Source organism: Microtus pennsylvanicus, chromosome 12 (genome assembly GCF_037038515.1).
Source record: "Microtus pennsylvanicus isolate mMicPen1 chromosome 12, mMicPen1.hap1, whole genome shotgun sequence".
NCBI lineage: Eukaryota > Metazoa > Chordata > Mammalia > Rodentia > Cricetidae > Microtus > Microtus pennsylvanicus.
Window position 1 is genome coordinate 52,473,482 of NC_134590.1, and position 19,684 is coordinate 52,493,165.

General features: G+C 46.2%; 1 protein-coding gene across 1 annotated transcript; it reads left to right on the forward strand.

Annotated features, from left to right (window-relative positions):
• The first annotated feature begins 634 nt into the window (after nucleotides 1-634).
• Nucleotides 635-17,753, forward strand: Qdpr (quinoid dihydropteridine reductase). Its single transcript, XM_075943647.1, has 7 exons — nucleotides 635-834; nucleotides 3,233-3,325; nucleotides 6,310-6,406; nucleotides 7,291-7,431; nucleotides 12,006-12,114; nucleotides 13,762-13,845; nucleotides 17,152-17,753. Exons 1-7 carry the CDS (start codon nucleotides 739-741, stop codon nucleotides 17,255-17,257), a joined length of 726 nt encoding a protein of 241 aa, XP_075799762.1. The 5' UTR covers nucleotides 635-738; the 3' UTR covers nucleotides 17,258-17,753.
• The last annotated feature ends 1,931 nt before the right edge of the window (nucleotides 17,754-19,684 follow it).

A 19,684-nucleotide genomic window follows, 5' to 3' on the forward strand; every position in this document is an offset into this window, starting at 1 on the left:
CAGATGAAACCTGTTGTACAATATACTATTTTAAATATAGTGACAACTCCCCACCATAGTCTTTGTTTTAAAGGTATCAATTCCAGAAATGGAAACATTTAAACTACAGAGCATGACAAATTTTGTATCACTGTTTTGGCAGATTTTCACTTTTAAGTGTGTGTCCCCAGATAGATAATTGCCTTCCATTTGAAAAAAATGTAACCGACTTCCAAGAGGCTCCGCACCCTGCAGCACCTATATTATTGAACTCTTGTCCTGGCTGGGGCTTGATGCTCCTAAAAGACCACTGCCTAAGGGCGGAACTCTGCTGAGGTCTGCACACCAGGTAGTATTTGGGAGAGGTACTGCCCGCCTGCTGGCCTATAAGCGTGGGCGAGCCACTGGGCGCAGTTTAGAGCACGGGCCGAGCTAGCTACGCTCCTATTGGCTCACGGGCGACGGAGGCGGGGCAGATGGGCGGGGCGCAGAGGAGCACGTACCCTGGAGGCGTGGTTTAATGTATCTCAGCCTTAGGGCGGGGCAAGTCGCGATCACGCGCTCCATCTGAAGCACTCCTATTGGTCGAGATGGGAGGCGTGGCTCTGCAATGCCTCCGTCTCCACCCCAGGGCGGAGCTTCAGGGGCGGGGCGCAGGTAGGGGCGGGCCACTCGCTTGAGTTCCGCGTTGGGTAGCGGCGGGCACGGCAGTGCGTTCCCGCTTGTCATTCTGTACCGCGGGAGCCTATCGGGAGCAGGATGGCGGCTTCGGGCGAGGCGCGCCGGGTGCTGGTGTACGGCGGCAGGGGCGCTCTGGGCTCGCGCTGCGTACAGGCCTTCCGAGCCCGCAACTGGGTAACGCTGCGGGACAGCCAGACACTTGGAGTGGGTCGGGTGGGAGACGGGGGAAACTACCGGCCCTGAGCACCCGTAGGTTACACTCCGGTCTGTTCTGGGCCACAAGTGTAAGGCCTTTTCCCTGCAAGGAGTGTGTGGTGTTAGGAGCTCCCTACGCCTCCTCCAGGCCAGGAAGGTCCAGCATGACTCGGAAGGGGAGAGGTAGCAGAGAGGCTCTGAATTGGACTGCCCTAAGTTATTAGCCCAGTGACCTTGAATGGACTAATGGCCTCTACCCTCGGTTCCCCTGTAAAGTGAAATGGCGATAATATTCCTGTTTACTCTTGGATCGATCGTGACGATTAAATGAGATAACAGGTAAAAAGCATTTTAAATGCTAGCTGTCATCAGTATGGCAGCTAATAATTATTACCCGTGTTGCTTTAGCCCTGTTGGACCTGGCAGTCGAAGGCTCAGGCCCTCAGCTGCTGTCATCTTTGCTTAGATATTTCAACTACTTTGTGTAGTCCGGTGTCCACTCCCAGAGGACAAGTGAACACAGAGCTGAACTTGACCCCAGCCTTTTAGCAGGGATCAGTGTGGCTCAGCACAGGAAACTTGTTCTAGAGTCAGCCCGGGGGCTTGGAGCACCTTCCTAAGAGTTTAGTTAGCAGAAGCAGCAGCCTGGGCAGGGGATCCCCTGGGACGAGAGAGAAGGGCCCAGGATTTTGTTTTGGCTTAAGTGTGGTACAAGAGTAGTGCCACTATCTGTTTAGAACATTCGGAGACTGGGGTGTCTTCTTCCACGATCTGCGAAGATGAAGGGTGGAGACAAAGGCAGCATTGAAAGTGTGGGCTTTGTCTACCTCAACTGTACTACCTATCAGTGTTCTCTGACTCCAATTTCATTGAGCTCCCCTCTGCTGGTTAGCTTTTATGGTCACATTGACAGCCTAGAGTCACCCTGGAAGAGGGAACCTCAGTGGATGCACTGCTCAGATCAGATTTGCCCGTGGCCTTTTCTGTGAGAGCTTGTCTTGAGGGATCATTGATGCGGGAGGACTTAGCCTGTTCTGGATGGCACTGTCTCTAGGCAGGCTGGGTCTTAGCTTCATAAGAAGGCAGCTGAGCATGAGCCAGGGAGCCAGCTACTAAACAGTCTTTCTCCTTGGCATTGTCTGGGGCACAGATTTACTCCAAAATCTGTTTCCCTTTCTTTCCTGGCACCCTAGGGAGGGTTGGGGTGGAGCTGATTTTGTCTCAGTATTATTCCCCATGGTTTGTGGTATACAGGTAATGAGTGTTGTTGAGTGATGCTGTCCTTGCAGCTAAAGATAGATACTGGCCTCTGGGGTCTTCAACCTGAAGGACCCTGAAGGTTTTTGAAGTAAAAGTCAATAATGCTTGGAATGAGTATCCTCCATTTCATTTTGTTTTTACTAACCCTGTTAATCATTCACCCGCTCTCTTTGATGAAGAAGATTGCCACTTTATGGCTGAGCCAGCATTAATAACTGAGTTGGACATCTACACCGAAGGCCTGTCCGTCTGTCTGCTGCAGAGCAGGGGGTCTTCTGTAGGACAACTGGACAATTATCCATCTCTATATACCCAAGAGTTGTGAAGGGTTTTACACTTTAAATGGATTTATAAAATGAAAAGAATAATAATGTGTGGCTTGTGTAGTTTATATCTTAGCATCTGACATTTGCAAGGGTGGCTCATCCACACCCCTTCTATGCTGTATTGTTTGTGACTGTCTTCTGCACTAGCAGATTTAAGTATTTGTGGCAGAGATTATAGGCTAGCAAAGCTTTTGATTCTCACTATGGGCTCTTCATAGAGGCTCTGCTGACCTCAGGTGTTTCTAGGTACATGTAGAGTTTGGCCAAGAGAGTCCAGCGGGGAAGAGGAAGGAACACGATGGCCTGGGATGAAGTGTGGTAGAAGGTGTATCAACCGCAGTTAGTGGTCCCTGAAGGATGCCTGGGAGACCAGTTGTTATTTCCTTTCTTATTTACATGTTAAACATCCAAAAAATCCAAGATGTTTCTAAATCTGAAGCTTTTTAAGGGCTGGCTATGTGATGCCTCAGCTGGGAAGTTTCATGCTGTGAAACCTATTGCATGTTCAAGATTACTAAAAGTACTGTGTAAAATTTCTTTTAGACTGAGTATACAATGCATATGAAATATGCATACCGAATGTGAATTTTGTGTTCAGATTCCAGTCCTATCTCCAAGATAACTATATGCAAATATTTCCGAATCCCACATTGCAAACTGGAAACGTTTTTGGTCCTGTGCCTTTCAGTTTAAGCCTCTTCACTTTCCCTATTGCTCCCATTTCTGGGTGTGGCTCTTTAGAGAAGTAGCAACTCACTGACTCTTAACTAAAACTGTTTTTCTTGCTCCAGTGGGTCGCCAGCATCGACGTGGTGGAGAATGAAGAGGCCAATGCCAGTGTCATCGTTAAAATGACAGACTCATTCACAGAGCAGGCTGACCAGGTAATTCTAAAAGGTCCTTCACTGTGACACGAGAGGCCCTGGGGGTTCTCAGGCTGTGCTCTTTGTCTGCCAATTCCAAAATCCTCCAGAGGAAAATGTAGAAAAAGTAAAAAACAAAACTAAAAGCAAAAACAAAGATAAATTTTAGAATCCACTTCTGACTAGCTTATTTTAGCATGTTTCCTTGTCTTAGCTTTGCATGCTTATGTTAACTGCTTTTGCATGTCTTATGTTTATATTGATGGTTAGATTTTTAAAAACATTACCCTTTAGTTTAAGTACTTTGTCTCGTTTAAACACTTTGTTGACATACAATATTTTATTTTGTTGCTTGGCTATGGCTTACTTAGTTTCTCTTTATGTATGTCTCAGGCTTTTTTCTTATTTAAGTTCTTTTTTTGTTTGTTTTTACTATTTAGAGAGAATAGTGAGCTTAAACATCTTTGTATATTTCATATATTTTGAAAAGTAAAGTTTACCTAGTTCACAGCATAAATACTAACAATATATTATTTGCAGTTATGAAATTATGTGCAGATTATAACACAGGAAAACCAATAAAAACCTAGAAATATGCCAATGAATGGTAAAGACCACCTTTCTCCTCAACATAATGCTATTCTCCAGAAGGGCCCCATTACCAGTTGGATGGATGTCCTAGTCTGAGTATCTTAGAGGCTCTTAAGCAGTCTTGCCTATGGAGGAGTCTGATCAACTTCCTGGAAGACTCAGGCCTAGGCTCCCACCCTCATTCCCAAGGAAATTCCTACCTCCTTCTCTGCATGGTGTGCTGTGTTCAGGACTCCTGGGTAGGCAGGCTGGTGGGCCATGGCACAGTGCAGTCACTAGGTTTTAGTCTGTGACAGTCTGAGAAGCTAGTTGATGCTAGGGTTAGGGAAGGAGCAGGTCTGCCTCGATGTGCTCTCTCCCGTGGTCCCAACACCAGCTGATAGTTCATGCTCCTTGGCTGTTTTGAATCACAGATGAGGGAAAGACACACAGAAAGATCCTGGTCTTTAAAGGTTCCACAGGTAGTGGAGAGTGCCATAGCTGTGGTTTGAGCCCTGGCAGCAGACTTTCTGGCTGTGCTCTTGTGCTGTGCTTGTGTCTCAAAGCAGTCATGTGGGTTAAGCAATAAAAGCTAACCCTCAGGAGAAGAGCAGTGGAGGGCTTGGAGAGCCCCGGTCCTTCCAAGTGTGGGTTCTGCTTTCAGTGCCCTCAGTCCTTGTTAAGTAGAAGTTCAATGGCAGTGTGGGTTTATTTATTTGGGTGGGTGGAGAAAGGGAGGCGAATGAATGAGAATGTCAGTGTGGGCGTACATGCCGTAATTGATGCATAGAGGTCAGAGGGCAACTTTTCATAGATAGTTCTTGCCCTCCACCACTTGATTTAGGGGTCAAACTAACAGGTCCATCTATTTGTTGAATCATCTTACAAGCCACCCTATCAGTTTTTCAGTGTTGAAGTTGTCCCCACCTGAGACTTTATTATATATTGTCTTACTTTATTATAAGAATGAAGCAAAGGTGTGATGGTCCATAGTTGCTGCTTGTTCTGTGCTTCCTTGAAAAGTAGGCAAGGTGGCATGGATCCTGTGCCCATCCAGATGTGAGGAATTGATGTAACCTCTGGCATTCAGGGTCTAGTCAGTGGTTTTCACCCTCCCTAATGCTGGGACCCTTTAATACAGTTCTTCATGTTATGTCGATGCTACTTCATAATTGTAATTTTGCTATTGTTATAAATCATAATATAAATATCTGTGTTTCTTATGGTCTTCAGTGACATCTTTGAAAGGGTTGTTTGACACCCCCCCCCCCAAAAGGGGTCATGACCCACAGGTTGAGAACTACTAGTCTATGTTCTGGTCAGAGAAACTTGGCTTCTGAAAGAAGGGAGGAACTTCTAGGATTGCTCAGGGTCGTAGGAGGAAGGTCAACAATAATCTAACCAGAGAAGGTAGAAAACACAGGATTCCAGAATCTGCCTAAGAGGAAAGCATTCAGTGTGATGTGCAGGAGCTTGCTTTCCACTGGCCGAGCAGTCCCTCTGAAAGAACGGTTTGAGTCTTCAGAAAAGAAGGAATGGTTTGAAGGAGCTGTTGCTGGAGAGACTGTGGATTTTGGTATGAGTTTGCAAACTCATACCGAATGGATATTGAGCACTTGAGAGGCATTACTGAGACATTCTAGCCAAGAAGAACCATAGTGACTGGCCAGCATGGCCTGTCTGCCAGACTGCCCTTTTAATGAATAATAATGTGAGATAACGTGTGGATATAGTCTCAGGGCTTTAACATTTCTAACATAGAGACCACTGAAATGAACTCCATGTACTCAGCATCGTACTAGCGGTTTGCCAGTGGCTGTCACTTTCTTGCTTTTGTGTTTCTTAATGATACTTCTTTGTTTAAGATGTTTTTGTGCTGGGTAGTGGTGGCGCATGCCTTTAATGCCAGCACTCGGAAGGCAGAGACAGGTGGACCTCTGTGAGTTTGAGGCCAGCCTGGTCTACAGAGTGAGTTCTAGGACAGCCAGGGCTACCCAAAGAAACCCTGTCTCAAAAAGAACCAAAAAAGGGGGGGTATTTTTGTTGGGGGTGGGATAGGACGAGTGGAATAGAACCTTCTCAGATCACGAGTCCATGGTTCCTGAAGAAAATTTGTAAGGGAGCACACCAGAGCTTCACCTGCCTATCACAAGGCTCCAGCTATTTTCTTAAATCTCTTCCCCCCACTTTTTTATATTTGGATTTCAGGAAGTACCTATGTCTTTTAGAATTGTTCATGTAGAGGTTCAACCTTATGAAATGCATATTGAAAAGTTGTTGGCTTCACTATCCAAAATACATGAAACGTCTTCCATCTAATTTCCCCAGCCAGTTGCTAGGTTAGGTACTGGTTGAAGGTACTATAAACTGGCTGGAGAAGAAGGGAAAGAGAAAACACGGCCTGTTTCAGCTCACCTTTGCCTCTTTTGTTTAAGGTCACTGCTGAGGTTGGAAAGCTCCTAGGTGATCAGAAGGTGGACGCGATTCTCTGTGTGGCTGGAGGATGGGCTGGGGGCAATGCCAAATCCAAGTGTGAGTCTTTTTCCGAGTTAATTATTGCTTCTGCTCTGCTCTTTGTCTAGCTGACACAGCTCTGGTCTAGATGGGGCACCAGGCCAGCTGGTTTTCTGTTGGTCCCTCGGGATCCTTGCCATAGCTCTGTTCCTTCATTTGATTTGTGGTGATGGAAGTGGGTAATTGGTGGGAATTGACCGCTCACAGTTCCGTAGGCTGGGAAAACACAGCCGAAGTCTGCTGTCTGGTGAGGGTTTTCTCTCAGCAGCATCCCATGGACAAAGGTGGGAGGTGAAGAAAACCTGAGAGCTGGGGTGGTGGGGGGAGCCTGACAGTGTGACATGTGTGACCACCTGTTCCTTTTGAGTCTTTGGAATGGCTAGAGGGCCAACACAGCTGTGAAATGGTTGATGTTTCAGCTCTTTTACAGACTTTTAAAGGCTCGCATTAACTTTATCCATGAAAATGTAACTCTGTTAAAACCCTCTTTATAGCCGTAGGGTGATCATTTCATGGATTTTTTTTTTTAAGCCAGGGGTAGAAGCCAGAATAGGGATAGAAGTTCCTCTTATAAGCCTAACAGCCTTCATAAAGTAAAGCCATTTTTGAAGCCCTGATAGTCTGGTGAGTCTGTTGACCCTAGGTTTATTTGCTAAAATTTACTGGCTGAAATTTTGGCAGTTAGCAGGTGAGGCAGCTGAGACCCAGGGGACAGCATGACCTGTGCTTAACCCTGTGCCTCTGACCACTGAGCCCTGTGCTGTCTTTATTAGATTTCTGTGGTAGACCAGCAGGGCCTGGCGGGCTTCTTGTGGTGCAGGGCAGTGTGATTTGAGCTTGTCTTCTGGGTTATTCTCTGGGAGTGATGAGTTCACATTTTTTTTTTTTTGCCCTTTTCCCAGCACTCTTTAAAAACTGTGACTTGATGTGGAAGCAAAGTATGTGGACGTCCACCATCTCCAGCCACTTGGCCACAAAGCACCTGAAGGAAGGAGGCCTCTTGACCCTGGCTGGGGCCAAAGCTGCCTTGGATGGCACTCCTGGTAAGCCCTCATTTTTGTGCCGTGTAAACGCTTCTCCTGCTGGGGCTACTGGGTACATTTGGATTGAGGAGGTGCAGTTTGCTTTGTGCCCTTAGGAGCTTTCTTATTGGGTAGGTGTAATTCCTTTTATGCCAGAGTCGTCTTATAGGGAGCAGTCTTAATCTTCTCATTTGCATTTGCCCCGGTTCATGGTTCTGTAATCTGGCACCCCTGCCTGGTTTATGATCAGTGACCAATAGAGAGATTAAACAGCAAACTAGATGTGTATTAGTTAACACTCCCATCTTATCATTACATTGTAACCGTGGGTCCCAGGGAAGTGTTTTGGAAGGTGAATTTTAATGTTTGCCACAGTTCCTTTAATTGTAAAACAGTGACAGTATTACCTAACTTAAGAGCAACTGCAGTGTTATTAACACATAGATGGTGCCTGGCACATAGTAGGTCTTACTATATTCACATTAGTATCAAATATTGTTATATAGTCTTAACACTTCACCATTATTTTTGTTGAATCATGGTGTAGGCATCATTGTTACCTTTCCAATTCATTGGTTAGAAAAAACAAGATTTAGAGAGTTAAATAAATTGTCCAGATTTATTTGGTGAATATGTAATGAATATACTTTGAACTAAACCCCTGACACAATTTCTAAATTGTGAGTTGCTTCCATTCCATCACGAAGACCCTTCTTTTGCATTTCTTATTCCCTGTATTCTTTTGCTGGGGCTCCCATGCCTTGGCTTGCTCAATGGACAGACACATGTTTCCTTACCATCCCAGAGGCAAGGTGTCTAAGACCAGGATGTTGGAAGGGTTGGTTTTGAGGCCTTTCTCTCTGACTTGTGGATGGCTGCTTTCTTACACGATCTTTAAAGTGGTAATTTAGTTAAAATGAGATTGTTAGGGTGCAACCCCAATCTAGATGGGCCAAGATGCTTCTATGGGGTAGAACTTAGGACCAAGACACACAGAAGGATGATCATCTACCTCGTAGAAGCACCTTGGCCCGTCTAGATTAGGGTTGTACCCTAACGATCTCATTTTAACTTAATTGCCACTTTAAATATCTAAATATAGTAACTTTCTGAATTATAGAGGGATTAGGACAGCCTACAAATTTGGGAAGCAGAGTGCATATCAAGTCATACATTCATTTAGGGCCAAGGATAAAGGGACTTAAGTAAGGGGCACAGTGGGGTGATCACTAAGTCTCAGCTGTAATACCTGGTTTTAGAGGTACACTTCTTCGAATGGAAGTGGTAGAGATCTTGGGGTACTTTCCAGTTTTAATGAAACTCATTGAGCCATGAGGCTCTTGTTAATTAGTAATTTCTTGCTGCTCATCGCATTTCACAGAGCATAGATCTAGCAGGTCTGCGGCTGTTGCAATAATTAAAACTGTGTAAATGTTAGATGTCTGTCTGGTTGAAAGCTGCTTTTTATTAAAGGTGACATAGGGCAGAGGTACTAGAGAGTAAACAGAGAAATGAGTAATAGGTTGACATTTCAAAAACAAAACCCCAGGACTGAAAGACTAATTTTTTAAAGGACAAAGCAGGCTCCCGTTTTCTTTGGTTTTACAAGTACAGGTGGTTCCATGTGATGGTTCATCTTAATGGTCCTGCTCTGCAGCCATGCTGGGCTGTGGTTGGAAGCCTCCCTTGAGGGATGGTATGATCACATTATAATTTGGAAGAACGTGTCCAGCATAGTTGTATGTTCTCTTTTAATATTTTGTGAATGATCTCGTATCTGTGTTGTTCTGTTGAAGTAAGCCATGGGTTGCTCGTTGCTCATTTCTTTCCTCCTAAAGCTTTTTGGCCCTCACAGTGTTGGGATGAAAAGGTAGACAGCGCCCTGTACTTTGCTGAGTTGTATTTTTAAACCACCATTTGCTTATGCTGAGGGTGGCGAAATACTCCTCTAAGTAACTTCTTGAGACCTTGACCCGCTTTGGCAATCAGTTGTTGCTGAAGCTGGTCAGGGATTGGTTGCTGGGCTGAGCTGTGAATCCCACCTCCCTGGACTTAGGTCGCCTCTTCTGCTATTGCACTTCCATGACAACAGCATCAGACTTCATTCTCAGGGGAGAGGGAGCTTAAGGCAGCCAGCCCATGTGCTCATGCCAGGATGTGCTCAGATGAGACGCCCTGAATGTGTGCAGCGTCTTATGCACATTACAGTCACTGGAAGTCTTGTCTCTGTCTCACCCGGTCCCGTTGGGTTGGTTTCTCTCTCACCCTCTGCTCCCTGCAGCCACTTAGAAAATAATAATTTAGAGGCTTAATATTAACTATAATTGTTTGGCCCTTGGCTCAGGCTTATTACTGGCTAGCTCTACATGTAAACTGACCCATTTTTAATAATCTGTATGTTGCCATGTGTCCCATGGCTTACCGGTAATGCTCTGGTATCTTACTCTTCCGATATCTCTGTTTGAAATTCCTGCCTAGCTATATTCTGCCTTGCCATAGGCCAAAGCAGCTTTATTTATCAACCAATGAGAGCCATACATATTCACAGTGTACAGAAAGAAATCCCATATCATTACTTCTTGGTAAATTACTGTCTAAGCAAATGTCCTGGACAACTCAAGGGCAGAAGATGAGAGAGTTGAGAAGATTCTGTCCCTGGAAACATTCTGTGGAGGAGCTAATGTGACCAAGGGTTCAGAGCTGTTGAGCAGAACTTATGGGAGAAAATGGGATGGCTGTGTATTATTTGTATTCACGTATTTTTATATTAGCGTGTTCTAACCAGTGCATGTAGGAAACACTCACATGGCACTTTAAGACATACATTTAATGGGGAGACTGCTTAAGTGCCTGATCCCTATGGCAATCTGAAGGTAGTTGGCCACAGACCTTGGGAAGCCTTTTGGAAGCATTCTATATGTGTTCTTATGTGCATCCATACCACACTTCTGTTTGAATTCATATGGTTTTATATTAGAAGCATTTTTTTTTGGAGAGAGGTTCATCCTGTAGCCTGGAATGAACTTGAATTCATACTCCAGTTGCTAGGATGGCAAGTGTGTGCCACCATGACCGTCACATTCATAAGAATAAAAGATGTGTTGAGAGCTGGGGAGATGGACTTTGTGGGTAAAGGCATTTGCCACCAAGCCTGATGACCAGAATTCGATCCCTGGGACTCACGTGGTGGAAGGAGTGAAACAACTTCCACAAGCTGTCCTCTGATTTCCATACGTGTGCTATGGTATGTGTACACATGCCCAGTCCCACATACATACACACATACAAAGTAAATACATAAATAAATAAATATAATTTAAAAATGTATTAGATACTACTTTCTGAGGCTGAGTGTGGTAGCTCATGCCGGTAACCCGTAGGCAGAGGTAGGATTGCTGCAAGTTTGAGGCCCAGCCTAGTCTACATAGCTGGTTCTTGTCCAGCCAGGGCTATATAATGAGAACCTGTCTCAGAAAACAATCAGAGGCTGGAGAGATGGTTCAGCGGTTAAGAGCACGTGATGCTCTTGCAGAGGAACTGAGTTGGGTTCCCAGCACTCACATCAGGCAGCTCATAACCACCTGTAACCCAGCTCCAGGGGGACTGATGCCTCGGAGCTCCGGGGCTACCTGTACTCATGTGTAGTGAGGGCCGGTGGCTAGAGGGCTGCTGATTCTCCCTGAGTCACAGTGCTGAGGACTCACTGTGTGTCCTTAGCCCTGACCCTCAACTTGGATCCTGGGTTTTGCCCTTGGAGTCAGGGAGCTGCCTTGTATTTTCACATGCTTAGCACTGAATCTGGGGATTCGTGGTCAGAGGAGGCTCCATGACATATGAGGGCTAAATGGGGGTTTGGTGTGTGGAAGCAATGACAGCCTTCATAGGATGGGCATGAAAAGCATAGAGAAATAATGTCAAGGTCAGGCTGTAGCAGGCAGCCCTGTCAGAACGCACAGTCTGCTGCTGTGTATGCTGGAGGGAAGAGGATGCCGTCCCCAATGGATAGTAGACTCCTGCTCCACGGTGGGGATAACTGTGCACTAGTGAAGATGCCACGAGTGGGGGTAAGATGGGAAAACACCTTCCTTTATGCTCCTGGGCAAGTGGCTTTGTCAGCCTGGTCCTGTGCAAAGCCGTGCCATGGTCAGCTCAGCAGTCCCTCCCACCACCTGACCTCTGTGGCCTTCTGGGCTCTTCCTGGTTGGTCCTGGTGCAGCCTTGACTGGTTGAGGTGTGCACATGAACAATCAGGCTAGAGAATCTGACCATTACAGTCATAGGAAACAAGCATGAGAGCCCCACTTCTGAAGTGCCCAGTCTAGGACTTTTGTAAACCTCCATGCCACCTCAGGAAGTGGAATGGCTCCTGGCCACAGTGCCCTTTAAAAACCTGCATTCTTGGGAACTGCCCAGATGCCACAACTTGCCCACTTGTCCCATCACCTTTCTCTGGTTGCTGCTATTTTGGTAGGACAAGTGAGGGTGCCCTGCTTGCAGGAGGATACCCAATATGTGGCTAAAGTCTTAAGGGAACGGAGAGCTGAGGATATTGCACCTAATGTCTGTGTAACCAACTGTTTTCTTCACTTTCCCAGGGATGATCGGCTACGGCATGGCCAAGGGCGCCGTCCATCAGCTCTGCCAGAGCCTTGCTGGGAAGAACAGTGGCATGCCACCCGGGGCTGCTGCCATTGCTGTGCTCCCGTAGGTGCTTAGGAGTTTCCACTGCTTACACCTTGTCTGCCGCCTAGTGTTGACATTTTGAGGGTCCCTTTCTATTGTGGCTTTGAGTGTGTGTCCCCAAAGGCGCGTAAGCTCCTGTCTTATGTATACTTGCTACTGTTCACAGTACCCTAAACTAGGTATTTTATAAGCCACAGAATTGTACTGATCATGGTTGTATGGATTAGAAAGTCCAAGTTGAGGATGGCAGCAGGGTTGGTGCCTGGTGAGAGCTTGTTTCCATAGAGCAGTGCTTCTCAACCTTCCTAATGCTTCGGCCCTTTAATACAGTTCCTCATGCTGTGGTGACCCCCTCCATAAATTTTTTGTTGCTACTTCATAACGATAATTTTGTTACTGTTATAAATCATAATGTCAGTATCTGTGTTTGAGATCAGTATCTGATCAGTTTTAGATGACCCCCGTGAAAGGGTTGTTTGACTCCCCTAAAGGGGTTGCGATCCACAGGTTGAGAACTGCTGCTGTAGGTGGTACCTGCTGTCCTATGGTAGAAAGACAGATGGGCTTCCTTAGCCCGCCTTCTGTAAGTGTCCCAATCCATCTATGGAGCCACCCCCAACCTAATTATCTCATAAAGGCCCTACTCCTGTTATACTGCAGGCTAGGCTTCAACCTAGGGATCTGGGCTGAGAGGTACATTCAGCTCGGGCAGTATTTCAGGGTTTTGATGATCTGTCTTGAGGGATGCATCTACCTTTTTGCCTCTTTTGTGTTTTCTTCCCTACTCCTACTTTTAAAGTGTCCACATACTTTATTTTACTTTATACAGTTCTTTCTGTTTTCACATTGTTATAAAGTTGTGTGTGTGTGTGTGTGTGTGTGTGTGTGTGTGTGTGTGTGTGTGTGTGTGTAGCCAGGTATGGGAACAGTGTGGGGGAGAATAGGTAGGAGATCATAGAAATGTTCTATGGGAACATTTCTAGCTGACCAGGAAATGAATCCCTAGTCAGCTGTTTCAGGCAGAGGCAGAGGTTGCTGCCTTGGGCTTGGTGTGTTCTTTCTCAGTGCCTCTTGCTTCCAGTCTGTAAAGGACCCTGGGGCAGCTCAGGGACTAGTTAGCTTTCCAGTCCTTCACTGGTGAGGTTTTATGACTGAGCTGCCTCCCAGCTGTTCTGACTGATGTCTCGGGCCCAAATGTTTTGTGCCAATTCATATTCTCTCCCTGAAAATCCTAAGTTTCCTGGAAGGCAGCCATATACTTAAAAATAATGCTTTGCAATTTTGATATTTTGAGGACTGTTATTTCACATAAATGCTTAGAAATGAGTCTGCCGCATTTCAGAGTGTCCACGAGAACTCAATAAAGCCCTTGCCTTCGACAAAGGCTGTGTTTGAAGTAAAGATAAAGTGTGGCTCTCCCTGTTTTGTTCTTGCCTGCTCTAGTGTGAGCCACAAAGAGCCTTATTGGATTTCCCTCAGCTGTGATTTTTGTTAATGTGGACAGCTTGCTGCTCTCGGATTATCCTGTCTGATCTCTCCATGTAAATGTCGTGCTCAGTGCCAGAGGCTCCCAGTGGTGCTGCTGTGTTTGTCTTTTCATGGCCAAGGACCAGACGCCTGTTATTACAGAGGCGATGCACAAATGACACACTTATCTCTACATTGCAGGGTTACCCTGGATACGCCGATGAACAGGAAATCAATGCCCGAGGCAGACTTCAGCTCCTGGACACCCTTAGAGTTCCTGGTTGAGTGAGTATCACAGGAGAGGCAGTGACTAAGCAGCCTCTAGGCTCTGTCCCCTGCCCTTTGGGGACTCTCGGTGATCCTGGGTGAGGTTCTGGGGTTCTGAGGTCCTGATGCACTTGAATTTGGAGAGCAGCAATTGTGTGGAGGGATGAATAGCCCTGACATGAATCTGGATGTCTTTTCCTCTCCCTGTCTGACCAAAGTAAGCACGATTGTAAACTGCCCTCGGACACAGAGCTTGCCTGTGTGTGATGAGGTCCATGATGACGGTGTAGAGAACGAACCATGGTAGAGTGTGTTAAGTGCTTGGCAGTGTGTCTGACCCATAGCAAATATTCAGTAATCCCCATCTCTGGGTTATAAATCAGCAATGTATCCAGGAATAACTCTGTGACAGGAAGACAGGGAGGAAGTCTCAGTCCTATGTCTCAACCAGTGCTGAGCCCCAGATGTTTGGTTTTCATTTTTAAGGTCCTAGTCAACAGTCACTGACCAGGAAGTGACACTCCCTAGTCATCTAGAGACAGCTTGGAAGCTCACTGGAGAGGGAGTTGGTTTTACTGTTTGGTGATGCTTTACTCAGTTCCCAAAGCCTTCTATTTAGTAAGTCTGGACTCACTGGATGCCTACTGTGGCCAGGTGCTGCCTTGGCATGGGATGGCTGGGTCATAGTCCCTACAGGAGATGGCTTTCCCCAGAGTGCCAATGCCATAGCTGCTCTGACGGCTGCAGTTGGTGTTTGTTTCTGACCTGATGTTAGAACTCATTTAAATTAAGTGGAGAAAACTTGTATTTATGTTTGAAATAAGTACCTACATAGTTCTAGTTATGTGCTATTAAATAGGTATTCTAAATAATTACGTGTGTGTGTGTGTGTGTGCGCGCGCGCGCGCGCGCGTGTGTGCGTTGGAAGTCAGGGGATTGACATTAGGTGTTTCCATCAGTCATTTTTCACGTTTCTTCTTAAAGATGTGTTTTATTTTTAGTTATTTGTGTATTTGTGTCTGATGGGTGTGTGCCCATGAGTGCAGGTGTTGGAAGAGGCCCGAGGCTTGAGGTCCCTGGAGCTGAATTACAGAGTGTTGGGAACTGCCTGATAGCATGCTGGGAACTGAACTCAGGTCCTCTACAAAAGCAGTATGCATTCTTAGCCCCCGAGACAGCTGTATCTCTATCCTCTTCGCCTCTTTTTATGAGACAACCTCTCATTGAATTAGAAACTCAGTTTCCACTCCACTGGCTGGCACGTGAACGCCAGAGAGCTTCTCGCCTCTGCCTCCCCAGCGCTGGGGTTATAGGATGTGCAGAAATATTTTTCTATGCAAGTTCTGGAGACCTAAATTAGATCCTCATGCTTTTGTGACAAGCACTTTACTGAATGAGTCATCTCCCTAGCTCACAATCCTTTTACCTTATTTAATGCTCATAGGAAATTATTTTCATTATTTAAGAGTTGGGGCTGTAGTCAGTCTGCCCAAAGAGTAGCAAACCTAGGTTCTTACTTAGGCAGTGTGGCTGTGGGCCTGTGGGCCTGCTAACCACATGGTGACCTGGGGGTCATGCTTTAATACTTGATTGAGAAAGGAGGTTGCAGAAGACACCATGCTTTGGTTTGTGATTGCTTTTACATTTCTCTTTAAAGGCCAATGTGCCCATAATGCGTGAGTGACGTACTAACCTAGAATCTAGACTCTGGACCCAGCACTGAGGCTCCTGGGTCTGAATTCACACCCAGCCACAAGTCAGCCGACAGGGGCCATCAGGCACCCTTTGCTTTAGCAGTCACTTTACCCACTTGAAGCTCAGTTGACAAGTTAGAGTGAAGTTTGTTTAAGATGCTTGCGAGCACACTACCTTCTTTACCCTCTGTGGTAGCATGCCCTGTCTGTCATCCACTCCACACTGCTAGAGAGGCCAAAGACAGGAAAGACATGTGTGATGAACACAGAGACCCCTTTGTCTCTCTCAAAGGTACCCAGCTCATCTAGCCCAGGGATGCGACCTTGATCAGTGGCAGCATTTCAATGTGTTTTAGCAATTGTTTTGAGACCCTTGTATACTTTGTTGAGACCACTGTATACTTGGTTGGCTTGTATAATAGCCAGATAAGGAGCCTGAGAATCTGGCAGATGACTGTCAAATCTGGTCTGCAGGGTTGCACATTGGGACCACAGAGCATCCTAAGAGTTGAGTGCTTTCCAGTTAGAAGTCTGAGATCCTGGCTGCGGATCCTTGGGTGGATGGTACTCAAGGGTACTCAACTGTAAATGCTTCATTGTTAGACACCATTACCTGCGTGTTGCTGTTTCTCTACAAAATTTTGCACCTTCTTCTCCTCCTCCCCAACCCGAGACAGGGTTTCTCTTTGGAGCCTGTCCTGGAACTCGCTGTTGTAGATCAGGTTGGCCTCAGACTCACAGAGACCCACCTGCCTCTGCCTCCTGAGTGCTGGGATTAAAGGCATGCGCCACCACCATCCAGCTTCTCCCTGGTTGTTAAACTTCATAACCAGGGTCTTCCTTTGTTCCAGGTAGGCTTAGTTGCCCATCTCCACAGACAGCTAGATGTTTTAAGTCTCAATATATTTTACGATAGTAGCCCGCTTTTTATATCTCGTCTTGGCTACCCCACATGTGTTTGCTGAAATTAAAGAATGAGTTTTCATCCTTTTAAACTTGAGAAGGAATAAAGCAGAAGCTGGCTTTCTTTATCTGTGGGTTCTCATGTGCTAGTTCAACCAGCCTCACATAAAAACACTGGAAGAGATGCTTCTGTCCTAAGTCGGTGGAGACTGCTCCTTGTTATTTCCTAAAGACAGCACAGTTTAACAGCTGTTTTATTATGTAGTATGTGTGTGGTGTGAGTTACTGTCATTCGTCTGGGGTGATGTGGGAGTACATGGGAGAATGTGTGGTTATATGCAGATAGCATGGTCCTTACTTAAAGGAGGCCTGAGTGACTTCCTTGGGATGTTGGGGTCCTTGGCAGTCTGGGAAACTCGACCTCCATAGTTACTCAGGGATGCCTGTATGGTACATTTATCTTTCTCTTATAGTTAATCACCTAAAATCTGTTTATTAGTTAAAACCATACTACTGTATTGTGGAGCATTTTCACCATGTAGAAAAGGACAAAAACAAAAGCAAAGATTACATTAATTCCTTGTCAGTCACAGTTTATATATCTTATGTACAGTGGCCTTCTCGTAGCTCCCCACAGAAACCCTTTTACATCCAAGGCCACCAGATGAATATTAGCATGTACCCAGAGTTTTTCTCTAAGAATGTAAACTATCTCTTCTTATTCTAGAACGTTCCATGACTGGATCACTGGGAATAAGCGGCCGAACTCAGGAAGCCTAATCCAGGTGGTAACCACAGAAGGGAAGACAGAGCTTACCCCAGCCTACTTTTAAGCCTCATCTCAGTGCCTGGGAGGCCCTCCCGAAACATCACTAACCTGGGTGTGGCCGCATCTGGCCCCACGTTTTCTGTATTTGGTCCTGTTTGTCTCCTACATAGCGTTCCTTTGCTGTCTTGGACGGCATGGTTATGAGAAATGAGCAGAGGACTGTAAGTAGCAGTTCCAGTGCTGAGGCCTCGGGAGGTGTGTGCGCAGCCTGAGTCACAGCATCCTGATGGCACTGGCGACCCTTGATAGTCCTCTCGTTTGTTGGCATTTGGGGCACTTTGAAGTCATGCCTGTTTTTGAATTCCATGTTGGTGCCATAGATCTGATTTTTGTGGCCTGAAACTGAACTGCCTTGAAAATTCTTTTGTGATGTAAGCAAACCCAATAGACTCCGTCATGATGTCCTTTTGTGTCCCAGCCTAAGCTAGGTATGCAGAAGAACCATTTGTGCGTGTTTAGTGTGTATTTCCTAATAAACACACTTCATGTCTTGTGTTGTCTTTATGGCTCAAGTCCTGATTTATACACAGTGGTCCTAGGAGAGTGGAACCGTGAGATATGGGGGTCTTTTCTCCTGGTGGATTTTCTTCTGGGAGAGTCGATCTGAGACAAGTGTTTTCCACAAGGCAGCAGGCCCCAGCCTGCCATATGCGCATGACTTGGGGGGATGGCTCTGTGAGGTCAGAGCAACTCTCCATGTGACTGATTCAGACTGTTGTGGTGAAGGAGTTGTGATATAATCCAGTCTGGATTATAGATGGGGAAACTGAGGCCCAGAGAGATAAGTAGCATTGTCGTTGCTGCTAGGACTTGCATAAGGCCAGAATCCCCTTAACACAGAGTCACCTACTATGGGGAAACTGAGGCCCAGAGAGATAAGTAGCATTGTCGTTGCTGCTAGGACTTGCATAAGGCCAGAATCCCCTCAACAGAGAGTCACCTACTATAAAGACCTTTAGTTTGCTTTCTCTTTTCATGAAATGATATACCACTAGCCAATTTAAGGCAAGAGTTTCATCTTGTAAGATACAACTCTGGCATACAGCCATCACCTCGCCTCTAATTCCAGAGGTCCTCCCTGCCCCCGGGACAGGCTTTCTCTGTGTAGCCTTGGCTGTCCTGGGACTCGCTCTGTACACCGGGTTGGTCTTGAACTCACAGAGATCCACCTGCCTCTACCTCCAGAGTGCTGGGATTAAAGGTGTGTGCCGCCACCGCCCGGCCCAAAGTATTTTCATTGGCAAAGTCAAATCCAGGGCTCTTAAGCAGGTCTCAGTGCCTCCCTCCCTCTGGCTCCTGGTCCCCACTCATCTTCCTTCTATTTCAGTGGATTTTCCTCTTCTGGTATTTCATTAACATCTGACATCTTAGGTCCGGCTCACACATGGCATGGTCTTCACAGTCTCCCTTGCAGACTGTGTATAGGTACATGTTTCCTGGTGATGGAGGAATGCTACTCCCTTGTACCAAAAGACATTTTGATTTTGTTCATCCTGTTGACAAGTGTACACTCTTGGGCTCCTCCTTTAGGCTGTTGTAACCCGTGCCGTAAACACTCATCTCGAAGTCCTTGTACGTCTGTCTTCAGCCAGTGCAGGCGATAAAGGTGACGACAGCCGCAAGGAAACAAGCTGGTAACTGGCACTAGAGCTGGGCAGAGAAGACCAAGGCTTGAGTTGGCTAAAGTATAGAGGGGCTGGAGAGATGGCTCATTGGTGAAGAGTACTGGCTGCTCTTTTCGGAGGCTCTGGGATTGATTCCCAGCACTCCCATGGTGCCTCCCATCTACCCGTAACTCCAGTTCTAGGGGATCTGGTGCCTTCTGTGGGTACCAGGTACATGTGATGCACAGACATACATGATGGCAAAACACCCGTACACATAAAAGTGAACTTAAACACAGAGAGAGTAATATAAACAACATCAGTCCATCCTGAGACACTGCGCTGGAGATACTGGAGGCTGGTAACCACAAACAAAAAGGTTCATGTTGCTCACGTTTCCGGAGACTCAAGGACCCACGTCATCAATGAGGGGTTAAAGCTTCAGCACATCAACAGAGGTCACTGTCCATATCTAGAGAACAGCAGGCACTGATGGGGAGCAGGCAGGGAGGCAGGAGAACTAAGGATGCAGTGTGCTGGGGTTGAAGAGCATGTGTCAAGGAGAGGTGAATGGGGATGTTAAAAGCTGCCAAGAAGAGAAATGAAGGCTGAACCAGCTAGTGGCCACTGGCATGCTTCAGTAGGGTAGCAGGTATAAGAAAATGAGCCTTAGTATTGGTGGAGAACAATTGTTGCCCAGACACTGTGAACTCTTGGTGGGTGGAGTCTTGTGCATTTAGTCCTTGAATGTAATCTAGAAGGCTCTATCAGGTTTGGGCCCTGCTTTGTTCTCACAGGTAGGCTCTACTGCTAAAGTTAAGAGGAGC

Coding starts and splice junctions, on each gene's coding strand:
- Qdpr (XM_075943647.1), top strand. CDS start 739: ATGGCGGCTTCGGGCGAGGCGCGCCGGGTGCTGGTGTACGGCGGCAGG. Junction 835..3,232: donor CCTTCCGAGCCCGCAACTGG/GTAACGCTGCGG, acceptor TTCTTGCTCCAG/TGGGTCGCCAGCATCGACGT. Junction 12,115..13,761: donor GCTGCCATTGCTGTGCTCCC/GTAGGTGCTTAG, acceptor TCTACATTGCAG/GGTTACCCTGGATACGCCGA.